The 14,464-nt window shown below is 44.4% G+C and overlaps 1 protein-coding gene and 1 pseudogene across 11 annotated transcripts in view; one reads left to right on the forward strand and one right to left on the reverse strand.

Moving 5' to 3' along the window:
* MARK3 (microtubule affinity regulating kinase 3) overlaps positions 1-14,464 on the forward strand; it is a 106,601-nt gene that overhangs the window by 23,182 nt on the left and 68,955 nt on the right. For 10 of the 11 annotated variants that reach the window (XM_008248643.4, XM_002721712.5, XM_008248640.4 and 7 more), the window contains exon 2: positions 2,679-2,870. The exons of the other annotated variant lie outside the window; for it this stretch is intronic. In XM_008248643.4, the coding sequence (XP_008246865.1) occupies positions 2,679-2,870 (192 nt within the window). The remainder of the gene's footprint in view (positions 1-2,678; positions 2,871-14,464) is intronic. 11 annotated transcript variants of the gene reach the window in all.
* On the reverse strand, positions 8,374-10,607 carry LOC103345177 (cytochrome c oxidase subunit 6A1, mitochondrial pseudogene; annotated as a pseudogene).

Raw genomic sequence — 14,464 nt, forward strand, 5'->3', positions numbered from 1 at the left:
ACCCACTGCGCCACATAATCAATTCATTTACAGATGGGCCATTTCCCAAGTTCTGATTTGGAAATTAGAATCATTTTTGTTTTATGAACAGTGTTACAAGTTTCTTAGATTCCTCTCTAGTTCATAAGAGCATGCTTAAAACACATTTATAATAAAACAAATTATTGCAATGCAGTATTATGTGATAATGACAGATCTTCATCTGCTGGTTCACTCCCCACATGGCCACAACAGCCGAGGCTGTGCCAGGCCGAAGCCAGGAGCCCAGTGCTTCTTCCTGGTTTCTCATGTGGATGAAGGGTCCAAGCACCTGGGCCATCTTCCAACGCCTTCCCAGGTGCATTCACAGTGTGCTGGATTTTAAGTGGAGCAGGCAGGTCTCAAACTGGCACTTACATGGGATGCTGGTATCTTGGACAACTACTTAACCTGCTATGCCATGATGCTGGCCCCTAAGTAGCGTCTTAACTCCTAGGAAATATACCTGCCCTATTATGTGATCATTGCACAGGACAATGAGAACTTATCGCAAAACCTGGTATATGAGTGTGAAAACATTTAGTGACAGGAATATGAGGAAGTAGATGGAGAGTAACATTGAAATTCTGAAAAGGCCATCTTTTGAGGGCATCAGAGGTCAGTGATATAAGTTTTAAGCTTTCTTTAGCTTTACAATACTTGTCTTCATTTTGTTTGATGTGAGTTATATTACAAAGTAGTTTCTTACTTAGATATAGGGAGAATGAACGAAAGGACATTTTCCTGGACAGAAAGTTGGAAAACATGAATGTAGAAAGAGGATTGAAGTGGCTGTGAGTGCGTGTGGGATTGTTTTGAATTGTTAGTAGCTTAGTGTAGAAAGAAATTGGGGCCAGCGCCGCAGCTCACTAGGCTAATCCTCTGCCTTGCGGCGTTGGCACACCGGGTTCTAGTCCCAGTTGGGGCGCTGGATTCTGTCCCGGTTGCCCCTCTTCCAGGCCAGCTCTCTGCTGTGGCCCGGGAGTGCAGTGGAGGATGACCCAGGTACTTGGGCCCTGCACCCCATGGGAGACCAGGATAAGTACCTGGCTCCTGCCATTGGATCAGCGTGGTGCGCCGGCCGCAGCGGCCATTGAAGGGTGAACCAACGGCAAAGGAAGACCTTTCTCTCTCTCACTGTCCACAATGCCTGTCAAAAAAAAAAAAAAAAAAAAAAAAAAAGGAAAGAAATTGGGAATCCATTTCCTCTTTGGATTGCTCATGAAGAGTTATGTAGCTGCATACTCATGAGATGGTGACATTAGCTTCTCTGCTACTTCAAAAGCTGTGGGGAGGGGCTGCTACTGTGCAGCTTCCACTCTTTCAAGTAAGTAATTTTTTTAAAAATGCATTCACACACCTGATCCTTACCACAGCCTTTTAACATTTTCTTTATTTGTTTATTTGAAAGGCAGAGTGACAGAGTAGTGGGGGACAGACAGAAATTTTTTATAAATATTGATTTTTATTTATTTGAAAGAGAGAGAGAGAGAGAGAAAGAGTTCTTCTGTCTGCTGGTTCACTCCCCAGATGGCTGCAATGGCTGGAGCTGAGCCAGTCTGAAGCCAGGAGTCAGGAGCTTCTCTGGGTCTCCCATGTGGGTGTAGGAGCCCAAGGATTTGGGCTATTTTCTACTGCTTTCCCAGGCCATAGCAGAGAGCTGGAGCAGAAGAGGACCAGCCATGACTAGAACCAGCACCCTTATGGGATGCCAGTGCTTCAGGCTAGGGCTTTAACCCGCTGCACCACAGCGCTGCCACAAGACAGAAATCTTTCATCCATTAGTTTTCTCCCCAAATGGCCATAACAGCTGAGCCAGGCTGAAGCTACATGTGTGGCAGGGGCCCAAATACCATGGGCCATCTGCTGCTTTCCCAGGTGCATTAGGGAGGAGCTGGATCTGAAGTAGAGCCACCAGGACTTGAACCAGCACTAATATGGCATGCCAGCCACATGGCTAGTAGTGGCTTAAACCAAGTACCACAGTGCCAACCTCTTGTGGGTGCGTTTACTAGCATTTAGAAAATTTAAGCTCTGTATGACTGAAAGGTAGTACTGTTACTCCTATTTTATGTTACAGACATATATTCAGAACAGATGCTTTATGTCCTGTAAAATGCATTTTAAGTTAAAAATACATGCAATATTTTTAGCCTATTGAATATTAGTTTGGCCCATCCTACCTTAAATAGATTTAGAAAACTTGTATTAGCTTGTAGTTAGGCAAAATCATGTAACACAAAGCCTATTTTATCAAGTATTAGGTATTTCATGATTACATGAAATAACATATCTAAAAATAGAATCAGCTGTCCATATCCTTCTCCCTTCCCATTGTGTGGTTACCATTGCCCAGATCAAAGGGTCGTGTTGCATACTAACCTAGAAAGGGATCCAAGTTCAGAATGTAGGTCCTACTGAATTTGTATCCCTTTCACATCATTGTGAATTCAAAAATCATGGTAAATTGGGGACTGTATCATTGCTTTCTGAATGAATACCTTATTGAACTTCAACACTTGGTATTTTTCTTCTCAGTATTCTTATTTTCCTCATTTATATCATGTGGTCAGTAATGTTTTGTTTCTTCAACTAGAAGCTCTTGAAACTTGGCAAGTACGGTGCATTCTCTCATTTCCTTGTCTTTGTGTGTATTGTAGCACACGTCACATGGAGATGGGCGTCAAGAAGTTACCTCTCGCACTGGGCGCACTGGAGCTCGGTGTAGAAACTCCATAGCTTCCTGTGCAGATGAACAACCTCATATCGGAAACTACAGACTGTTGAAAACAATCGGCAAGGGAAATTTTGCAAAAGTGAAATTGGCAAGACATATCCTTACAGGCAGAGAGGTAAATATGAGTTAATGTTTTTTTCTGTTACAACATTGTACAGTTTATTTCCATGTAAGAGAAAGAAGAGGAGAGAATATATGTATATATATTTAGACTTACTTCTGAGCTAATTAAACTCTTTTTTAAATAAACTTCTCTTTTTAAGATTTATTTATTTGAGAGATAGAGTTAAAGACAGAGGGAGAGACAGAGAGAAAGGTCCTCCATCTGCTGGTTCACTCCCCAGATGGCTGCAGTGGCCAGAGTTGGGCCGATCCAAAGCCAGGAGCCAGGAGCTTCTGGGTCTCCCAAGTGCAGGATCCCAAGCACTTGGGCCATCTTCTACTGCTTTCCCAGGCATATTAGCAGGGAGCTGGATTGGAAGTGGAGCAACTGGGGCTTGAACTGGTGCAAATATGAGGTGCTGGCACTGCAGGTGACGACTTTATCCACTCCGCTACAGTTCTGGCCCTAAACTTTTTTTTAAAAAGAATATGAAGTGTGCCAGTGTTGTGGCATAGCTGGTAAAGCCAATGCTTTATTACATTTGGGTTTCATGTATTGGTGAGAACAGTTTATTTTGTTTCAGGATTTAAAAAACATTCTAGGGGCCAGCACTGTGGCGTAGTGGGTAAAGCCACTGCCCGCCATGCTGGCATCCCATATGGATGCCAGTTTGTGTGCTGGCTGTTCCACTTTCAGCTATGGCCTGGGAAAGCAGCAGAGGATGGCCCAAGTCCTTAGGTCCCTGAACCCACATTGGAGACCTGGAAGAGGTTCCTGGCTCCTGGCTTTGGATCGGTGGCCAACTGGAGAAGGAACCAGCCAATGGAAGATACCTCCCCTCCCCTGCTGCTGCCTCTGCCTCCCTGTAGCTCTACCTTTCAGATAAATAAATAGATCTTTGAAAAAAAAAAAGTTCTAAAAAAATTCTATATTTCCTGCTAATGCTCCTATGACTCACATTTGAATATTTAATTCATTTGGTGGATATATCAGGGGATTATCATGAGGTTTAGGGATCTGACTTAATTTTTTTAAAAATTTACTCATTTGAAAGGCAGAGTTACAGAGAGAAGGGGAAGGAGACAACAGCCAGGGCTAGACCAGCCCAAAACCAGGAGCCAGGAACTTCTTCTGGGTCTCCCATGTGGGTGCATGAGCCCAAGCACTTGGACCATCTTCTGCTGCTTTCCCAAGCACATTTTAGCAGGGTGCTAATTGGAAGTGAAGGAGCTGGGATACCAGCCGGCACCTGTATGGGATGCCTGTGTTGCAGGTAGCAGTTTAACCTGCTGTGCCTCAATGCTGGCCCCCAACTTAGTTTTTCACATGGATTACAGCTTGTGCTGGAACCAACAATCTGTCCTTGCTCCACTGACTGCTTTGTTCTTACTAAATTCCTGCATATATTCTTTGGTTTCTCTGGCCTGTTTATTTAGTCTTAGACACATACTGGAATGGTTTGCAGCATTTGTTCATTTTGATATTTTTGAATAGGTTATGTCCCCTGCTGATCATTCTTATTTTTCAAAAGTTTCATAGTTCTTTCTGCCATTTACACATCTAGGGTGAAATTTAGTATCAAATTGCCATGTTCTGAAAAACAGTCTCACTGGAATTTTTATGAAATTAATTGGGTTTATAAATTAATTTGGGGAGAAAGTCTGATATTTTAATAGTACCAAGTGATTTCTATCCAGGAAAATGAAATTTTGTTCTCAGGATTTGTAACTCTCTTCATGTAGGTTTTGTATGATTCTAGTTAAATTTGTTCTAAGGGTTTTTTTATAACTTAAAAAAAAATTATTAGAGGCTCCTGTGTGCTCCTGTCAACTGATTCATTCCGCAAATACCACGTGCAGCAGGGCCTGTAGTGAGGGGCCTGGCAACTCAGTCCCACTCTCCCAGGTGGGTGGTAGGAATGCAGTTACTTGAGTCATCACCTCTTTCTTCCAGGATTGCGATAGCAAGAAGCTGGAGTCAGGAACCAGAGCCAGACCCAACCATTCTGATATAGGATGCAGACTTCTTAGCCACCAGACCAGAGACCACCCCCCGATGTTTTGTAATTTTTGTTGCTACATGAATGTGGTCCATGTTCCCCGCTGCCACCCCCAAGTTACGTGAATATTTAGGAAGGCTATAATAGTTTTGGTTTCAAAAATGATTTATTTATTGGGGCCGGTGCTATGGCATAGCGAATTAAGTCGCTGCCTGCAGTACTGGCATTGCATATGGGCGCCAGTTTGAGACCCGGCTGCTCCATTTCCAATCCAGCTCTCTGCTATGGCCTGGGAAAGCAGTAGAAGATGGCCCAAATCCTTGGGCCCCTGCACCCACGTGGGAGACCCGGAAGAGGCTCCTGGTTTTGGATCAGCACAACTCCAGACCGTTGCAGCCAATGGGAGTGAACCAATGGATGGAAGACTCTCCCTCCCTCCCTCCCTCTTTCTCTCTCTCTCTGTGCCTCTTCTCCTCTCTCTGTGTAACTCTGACTTTCAAATAAATAAATAAATCTTTTAAAAATATTTACTTATTTTATTTGAAAGACAGATTTACAGAGGGGGCAAGACAAAGAGATCTTCCATCCACTGGTTCACTCCCAACATGGCTACAACAGCCAGGACTGGGCCAGGCTTCTTGAAGCCAGGAGTCAGAGACTCCATCCAGGTCTCCACTGTGGCCACACAAGCACCTGTGCAATCTTCCACTGTTTTCCCAGGTACATTTGCAAGGAGATGGATCCAGAGGGGAGCAGCTAGGACTCAAACAGGCACTCATGATGGATTCAAGCCTGACAGATGGTAGCACAATCTGCTGTACCACAAGCTTTCTTGTGGACATAAATTTTAATTTCTCAAAGATACTTAACCAAGGAGTAATATTGCTGGGTCATACTGATAAAAAAATTAAGGAAATCATTACTCAAAAGTTGGTTTTAATATAGGTTTATTACAGGTTTAGTAACATGTTTGCACTAGAAAGAACTCTAAAATCTCTGTATTCTATTAGCGTATTTAAAAAATTTTTTGGTTATTTATTTGAACCAAATGAGGATCCTGGAACTCGACCTGAGTTTCCCACCTAGTGGTAGGGACCCAAGGGATTTGAGCCATCACTGCTGTCTGGCTCCCAGGGTGCACGTTAGCAGGAAGCTGAAATGGAAAGAGGAGTCGTGGCTGCAGTGCAGACACTGAATGGGGCCTGCCTGTCCCTTTCTCAGATCATTAAAAGCTGACGCCTGAGTTCCTGTGAGCGTTCCTTTGTCCGTGATGGCAGTGTAGTATATCTTGCCTATTGTGTTAACTAGAGCCTTCAAGGAAACCCACAGGGTTGCTGGAAGTGCTGCTGTTTTATATTCAGAGACTTAATTGTTTTTACCAAGTCAGTATGCAATTAAAGGTTACTTTGTATTAAGAGACAGTTTTAAGTGTTACTCTTGAGGTGATAACAGATTGTAGAATTATATACTGGAAAGAATTTTCTAAAATAGGGAGTGTCATGTACTTAATTCACAACAATGTGAACACAAATGACCCTTTAAAAAAACTATGCAATCATTGGAAGAAAGGCATTTTTATTTTATTTATTTTTTTAAAGATTTATTTATTTCTTTGAAAGTCAGAGTTACTCAGAGAGAGGCGAGGTCTTTCATCCAATGGTTCACTCCCCAATTGGCCACAACGACTGGAGCTGCACCGATCCAAAACCGGGAGCCAGGAGCTTCTTCTGGGTCTCCCACATGAGTGCAGGGACCCAAGGTCTTAAGCCATTTTCCACTGCTTTCCCAGGCCATAGCAGAGAGCTGGATTGGATGTGGAGCAGGCAGGTCTTGAACCTGTGCCTAAATGGGATGCCAGCACCTCAGGCCAGAGCATTAACCCCCTATGCCACAGGGCAGGCCCCGGCATTTTTATTTTAAAGGCATGTTAGAATAATGAAGTATAATCATAGTATAAAATATGTACATTCTGAAAGCATTTTCAAATCAATTCTTTAAATAAAATGGTTGTGATGTAAGTTCAATTTAGATGAGACCCCTTTCTCTAGGGAGCTGGATTGGAAGTGGAGCAACTGGGACTTGAACTGGTGCTCTGATATGGAATGCCAGTGGAAGCTTAGCTCACTTTGCCACAATGCCAGCCTCTAGGATGGTCCTTAATCTAATTTTTGGGGCCGGCGCTGTGGCACAGTGGGCTAAAGCCCCAGCCTGAAGCGCTGGCGTCTCATATGGGTGCCGGTTCGAGTCCCGGCTACTCCTCTTCCAATCCGGCTCTCTGCTGTAACCTGGGAAAGCAGTAGAAGATGGCCCTTGTCCAAAAAAAAAAAAAAAGATGGCCCAAGTCCTTGTGCTCCTGTACCCATGTGGGAGACCCAGAAGAAGCTCCTGGCTCCTGGCTTCAGATTGGCGTACCACTGGCCGTTGTGGTCAATTGGGGAGTGAACCAGCGGATGGAAGACTCTCTTTCTCTGACTCTACCTCTGTCTGTAACTGTCTTTCAAATAAATAAAATAATTATTTTAAAAAACCTTTAATTTTTAGACTGTGAGCCAATCAGAAATGGACATCAAAATCTTAGTTTTGTATTCTTTAGGTTATTTATTTATGCCATCTTCTGCCATAAGCAGAGATGGAAGATCAGTATAATGGTCAGCATTTGACACAAGTGAGGAAGGTGAGCTTAAGGTCCCATATACTCGGCCGGCGCCGCAGCTCACTAGGCTAATCCTCTGCCTTGTGGCATTGGCACATCGGGTTCTAGTCCCGGTCGGAGCGCCGGATTCTGTCCCAGTTGCCCCTCTTCCAGGCCAGCTCTTTGCTGTGGCCAGGGAGTGCAGTGGAGGATGGCCCAAGTACTTGGACCCTGCACCCCATGGGAGACCAGGATAAGCACCTGGCTCCTGCCATCGGATCAGCGCGGTGTGCCAGCCGCAGCATGCCGGCCGCAGCGGCCATTGGAGGGTGAACCAATGGCAAAGGGGAGACCTTTCTTTCTTTCTTTCTTTCTTTCTTTCTTTTTTTTTTTTTTTTTTGACAGGCAGAGTGGACAGTGAGAGAGAGAGACAGAGAGAAAGGTCTTCCTTTGCCATTGGTTCACCCTCCAATGGCCGCCGCAGCTGGCGCACTGTGGCCGGCATACCGCGCTAATCCGATGGCAGGAGCCAGGTACTTCTGGTCTCCCATGGGGTGCAGGGCCCAAGCACTTGGGCCATCCTCCACTGCACTCCCGGGCCACAGCAGAGAGCTGGCCTGGAAGAGGGGCAACCGGGACAGAATCTGGCGCCCCGACCGGGACTAGAACCCGATGTGCCAACGCCACAAGGCAGAGGATTAGCCTAGTGAGCCACGGCGCCGGCCAAGGAAGACCTTTCTCTCTGTCTCTCTCTCTCACTGTCCACTCTGCCTGTCAAAAAAAAAGGGGGAGGGGGTCCCATATACTTTTCTGATCCAATTGTAGATTGGTGGTCCAAACCAGTGCTATGGTCCCCGGTGCAGGACTAAGGGTCCAGGTTCTCTTTATTCATCTTCATAGCCAGTTGGAAGTGGATTCACATGAGGGTTATGGAATAGAGTATGATTCCCATCTCTCTGTGGAAAGGGCTTGGACCTGACTCGAAGATGAGGGTAGGTGATGAACTTGGACCTCTCATGCTCCTCGTGGTGCGACTTCAGGTAGATGTTCAGCATGCTCATGCCCACTCTGGGGAGCGTGACAAAGTTGGTGAGGACCTTCCACGTGCGAGTTGAGCGCTTGTTGCCATGGGTGCCACCTGACATAGGCCAACCCATCTGTAGGTGGGACTGACCTAGATGCCTAGAAACCGTGGACCCGGCTGCAACGGCTACCATTTTCCTCCTGGATCACCAGAGCACCAGTTAAAGTCCCAGCTGCTCAATCTAGCTCCCTGGAAAAGGGGTCTCATCTAAATTGAACTTACACCGTAACCATTATAGTTAAGAACTGATTTGAAAGTCAAGAGTTACTGAGAAGGAGAGCCAGAGGCAGAGAGAGAGGTATCGTCCATCTGCTGGTTCACTCCACAAATGGCTACAATGGCTAGAGCTGGACTGATCCGAAGCCAGGAGCCAGGAACTTCTTCCAGGTCTCTCTTGCAGGTGCAAGGGCCCAAGAACTTGGGCCATCTTCCACTGCTTCCCAGGCACGTTAACAGAGTTGGATAGAAGAGGAGCAACTGGGATACTGGCATCCATATGGGATGCTGGTGCTGCATGTGGAGGCTTAGCCTACTATGCTACAGCGTTGGCCCTGGATTTGTATGTTTTTAAAACACAAGCATCGGTTGTAAAATTTATCTGGTTTACCTCGTGGATGAAAATGTTATCCATTCTCTGAGAAAAGCAATCTTAGAGTCCTTGCTGACAACAACCATGTTTTCATAGGACACCTTTGCAGTTTGATCAAACTGATAAAATGCTTAGCTGTTTCTGTTGGGCTCATTGTTTCTAAGACAGCTGAACTTTTCTCTGGAAGGTATCAAACAAGCATAAAGATTATTTTTAATTCCATCAACTTATATGAATTTTCACCAGGGACTTACTCTGACTCTAGTTAACAGTGTCTTCTGATTGTTTGATGTGAGTTTTGTTTTCTTTCTGAAAATTATCTCTTTTGGTTCCATTGTTTAATAAGCCCCAAGCACTTTCATTCCTTCATTATGATAGATAAGTTCCTGAGCCTGACATTCAATTTTTTTTTAAGATTTATTTTTATTTATTTGAAAGAGTTACAGAGAGCAGGGGAGAGAGGAAGATCTACTGGCTCACTCCTCAAATAGCCACAAATGACCAGGCCAAAGCCAGAAGCCGGAAGCTTCATCTGGGTCTCCCACGTGGATGCAGGGGCCCAAGGACTTGAGCCATCTTCCTCTTCTCTCCCAGGAGCATTGGCAGGGAGCTGGATCAGAAGTACAACAGCTGGGACTTGAACTGGTGCCCATAGGGAATGCCAGTGATTGCAGGCGGTGGCCAGGATGCCAGCCCCCAACGTTCAGTTCTGCGTGAGCTGTTCTCTGAGTCACAATCCTGGTGAATATTAATCAATGTTACGCAGTGTTTAAAAAGGTCATCTGTTATCCTTACAGTCCTAGAAACACTGACTTCGGGGGTGTGAGTTCTGTCTTTTATTTTTGGCTAACTTTTCACAGATTAAGATTATTTTGGCTTCTGAAATACCTGTTTTTACATTATAGTTTTTCTCAAGCTACAGGGTTTCTTTCAAGTTCATTTTTTCCCCACTGGTTTTTTTGGTAGGTTCTCCAGATCTCTTCCCTCATGAATTACAGGACAACTTAACTTTTATCAGTCATTGGTACTTAAAGTTTTTTTAAAAAAATTTTTTTAGTAGATAAGCTTTATTTTTCATAAGCTCCATCAATATCAAGGTACAGCTGCAAGGGATAACAGCAATCATCTACATAATTCATAAAAAACTGAGGGTACTAGGAATTTAACTATGTGAATACAGTCTTTTTACATTTTTAAGTGAAGAAAAATGGGCTTTTTTAAGACTTACTAAGATTAGGAAACAAAATGAAGTCAAAGGAGCCCAATCAGGACTAGCAAAGCTGTGTTTGTTCAGAGTAAGCAGGAGCATGGTGTGGTGCAGAAGGGCTCTCTGATGTGGCTGTGCTGGCCATTTTCCCACGGAAGCTTTGAGTAGCAGTTTCAGAATACTCTCATAATTTACAGATGTCATTATTTGGCCCTGCACAAAGTCAGCAAGTAAAAAAAAAAAGTATTTAAAAAAAAGTTGCTATGACCTTTGGTCTTGACTGGTCTGCTTTTGCTTTAACTGTACCAGTTCCACCTCTTGGTAGTCACTGCTTGATTGTGCTTTGTCTTCAGGTTAGTACGGGTAAAGCCATTTTATCTCCTGTTACAATTCTAAGAAATACTTCAGGATCTTGATCTCATTTAAAATTTTCTTTGCATGCTCTGCTCTTGTTTGCAGCTGAGCTGGGCCCAACCACCTAGGGACCCATCGATCAGATAGCTTGCTCAACTTTAAAGTAAAAAGTTTGTAAGCTGAACCAATTGAGATGTCTATGGTGTTGGCTATTGCTTTTGCTGTTAGTGATTGGTCCTTTTTTTTTTTTTCCCCCAAAGATCTGTTTATTTATTTGAAAGTCAGAGTTAACACAGAGAGAGAAGGAGAGGCATGGTGGGGGGGGGGTCTTCATGTGCTGGGTCACTCTCCAAATGGCCACAAAGGCCGGAGCTGCACTGATCTGAAGCCAAGAGCTTCCACTGGGTCTCCCATGTGGGTGCAGGGGCCCAAGGACTTTGGTCCATCTTCTACTGCTTTCGCAGGCTGTAGCAGAGAGCTGGATCAGAAGTGGAGCAGCCAGGACTTGAACTGGTGCCCATGTGGATGCCAGCACTGCAGGTGGCAGCTTTACCACTATGCTACAGCACCGGCCAGGTTCGGTCCTTTTCAACTGGGGCACAAACAAGATTGATTTTTTCCTCGCAAATTGTTTTAGATGGCTTACCACTGTGAGCTTCATCTACAACATCCTCTTGACCCTCCTTAAAATGAGTTATCCATTTGTAGACTGCTAATTTCTTTGGTGCACTGTCCCCATAAACTTTTAGTAAAGCATCAATAATTTCGCCATTCTTTCACTCAAGTTTCATCATATATTTGAGGTTTGTTTTTGCTTCAGTGTTAGCTGAATTCATGTTGCTCTAATGCAGGCTCTTAAACTGATGTGTTATCCTTTTTATGTCAAACTAGATTCTGGAGACTCCTGAAAAGTGGTCTTTGCAGCGTAGAAGAGGAATGAGGGTAGAGCGAGGACGATGGTTGTGGTGAGGGCCCTGGAGCAAGGAGAGTGGTCCGTGTAGAGCTGAGAGGGTGTTGAGCCCATCTGACAAGATCCAAGCACTGGAGGGGACGGAGCAGGGAAATCTGGGAGTGGCCCACCGCGTGCAGCTGTGGGAACTGGCCCCCCCCCCCCCACTTTATTTATTTGAAAGGCAGAATTACAGAGATGCAGAGGCAGAGAGAGAGAGGTCTTCCATCCACTGGTTCGCTCCTTGAGTGGCTGCAACAGCTAGAGCTGGGCTGACCCAAAGCCCAGAGCTTCTTCTGGGTTTCCCATGCAGGTGCAGGGGCCCAAGCACTTGGGCCATCTTCTTCTGCTTTCCCAGGCCACAACTGAGAGAGCTGGATCAGAAGTGGAGCAGCCAGGACTCAAACCAGCACCCATATGGGATGCTGAAGCTGTAGGCAGTTGCTTTACCCACTGCACCACAGTGCTGTCCCCCCCCCCCCCCTTTTTTTTTTAACCTTAAAAGTGTTTTCCAAAGTAATCTGTGCACATAGCTTAAAAGTACAATATACTGGCCGGCGCTGCAGCCCACTTGGCTAATCCTCCGCCTGTGGTGCCGGCACCCCGGGTTCTAGTCCCAGTTGGGGCGCCGGGTTCTGTCCCAGTTGCTTTTCTTCCAGGCCAGCCCTCTGCTGTGGCCCGGGAAGGCAGTGGAGGATGGCCCTAGTGCTTGGGCCCTGCACCAAGAAGCACCTGGCTCCTGGCTTCGGATTGGCGCAGCACCGGCCTTAGCGGCCATTTGGGGGGGGTGAACCAACGGCCAAAGGAAGACCCCTCTCTCTCTCTCTCTCTCTCTCTCTCTCTCACTCTCACTAACTCTGCCTGTCAAAAAAAAAAAAAAAAAAAAAATGAAAAGCATCAGAAAAAAAATAAAATAAAATAAAAGTGCAATATACTAAAAAAAAAAAAAACTTCTAACCAAAATTCGGAAGTTTCCTTCCTTCCTTCCTTCTTCTTTCTCTTTCTCTTTCTCTTTCTCTTTCTCTTTCTCTTTTGACAGGCAGAGACAGTGAGAGAGAGAAAGAGACAGAGAGAAAGGTCTTCCTTTCCATTGGTTCACCCCCCAAATGGCCGCCACCCTGCATCGATCCGGAGCCAGGTGCTTCTCCTGGTCTCCCATGGGGTGCAGGGCCCAAGCACTTGGGCCATCCTCCACTGCCCTCCCAGGTCACAGCAAAGAGCTGGACAGGAAGAGGAGCAACTGGGACAGAATCTGGCGCCCCAACCGGGACTAGAACCCTGGGTGCTGGCGCCGCAAGGCGGAGGATTAGCCAAGTGAGTCGCGGCGCTGGCCCAGAAGTTTCATTTCTTAGCTGCTTTTCCCTTAGAACTCAAAGCTGCCCAGTTTGATTTCTTTAAGCTCTTTTGAATGATGATCTATCAGTTATTAACTAATATTTTAGACATCATTGATTTCCTCCTTATGGAGGATGAGGAGGATATAACTCACTTCTACATCTACTTTCCTTTCTGTAGCCTTTCTGTTGTAATGATATGTTTGGTTAAGCTTAGGTTATTTACTTAAGACTATGTAGAGATTGTTGAGTGTTGGCTATGTTCATTTATTTTCTTATATAATTTTTAAATTTTGTCTAGAATCAGTAGTTGCTTCTTTATTACTTTCTTAGGTTGAGTGTTTACTGCTGATTGGTCCAGATGTTCCTGCATATCCTTCAAATATGTTGTAGTATCTATGTGATATCTATGATAATGTGTAATATATTAGTTCAGGAGTCTATAAGGTGGTAGACCTAGTGTCAGAGAGTTATGCAGGCACAGAGAAATGTGATGGTAGCTACAAAAACAAAGTTAAGTGATGTGGTTTTTAGAAGTTTCACAACGTGGATTGTTTGCTCATGGAAACAAGTTAACAAAAAAGGAAAACTTGGTGCTGTGGGAGGGATACTAGAGTGGGTGAGAGGGAATGATGGTGGTATTGGCCTTTGGATTGTGTGGATAGTTCATAGAAACAGGAGGAAAGGAGAGGGGACTGACATCTATACATGCAAGAGGCTCCTTACTATGGTGGGAACTTGTAGAAGTTCTCATCTGAGTACATGCTTTATTTTGGTAAAATAGAAAGCAAGATCATCAGCCAAAGGTGTTAGTATTGAGACAGGTATTAGAGATCTAGGGTAAAAGTAATAACCAAGCAGATAGGAGAAGGAGGAGACTAGAGGACTGTAGTAAATTATCAGGCAGCCTGAAGGCTCTCCTTAGGTCAGTGGGCAGGCATTCAGAGTGGGGAGAGTTGTAATGGCTGTGTGTTTCTCTCTCTGTCTCTGATTCTCTGCCTTTCAAATAAATACATTTGTTTCAAAAACAAACATCAAAAAAAGAGGTACTTAAAATATATGTTAATTCATAAAAAAACCTATTACATGTTAACATAAATAGCACTTTTGTGAAAAGTATCTATTTTCCAAAAGAAATTATTGAGGAAAGTGACATTGTTTTAATTTTTTTGAAATCTCCTTAATGTCTGGCTTATTAGAAGTTATCTGTCATATCTGATCTATACCCAGCCCATTTTGGTTGTCATTTTAGTTGAGGTATTTGCAGAATTATCTAGCTAGAAAAGGGACGAATATCTATCTTAATACTCTCTATAGATTGCGTGGATCTTATTGTTTGATACTATACCAAAATTCAGTAAGTAGTAGTTTCTTGGGGTTGAGGGACAGTGATTAATTGAACTTGTACTTAAAACAACTGTAGTAGGCCGGTGCTGCGGCTCACTAGGCTAATCCTCC

Source organism: Oryctolagus cuniculus, chromosome 20, assembly GCF_964237555.1.
Source record: "Oryctolagus cuniculus chromosome 20, mOryCun1.1, whole genome shotgun sequence".
NCBI lineage: Eukaryota > Metazoa > Chordata > Mammalia > Lagomorpha > Leporidae > Oryctolagus > Oryctolagus cuniculus.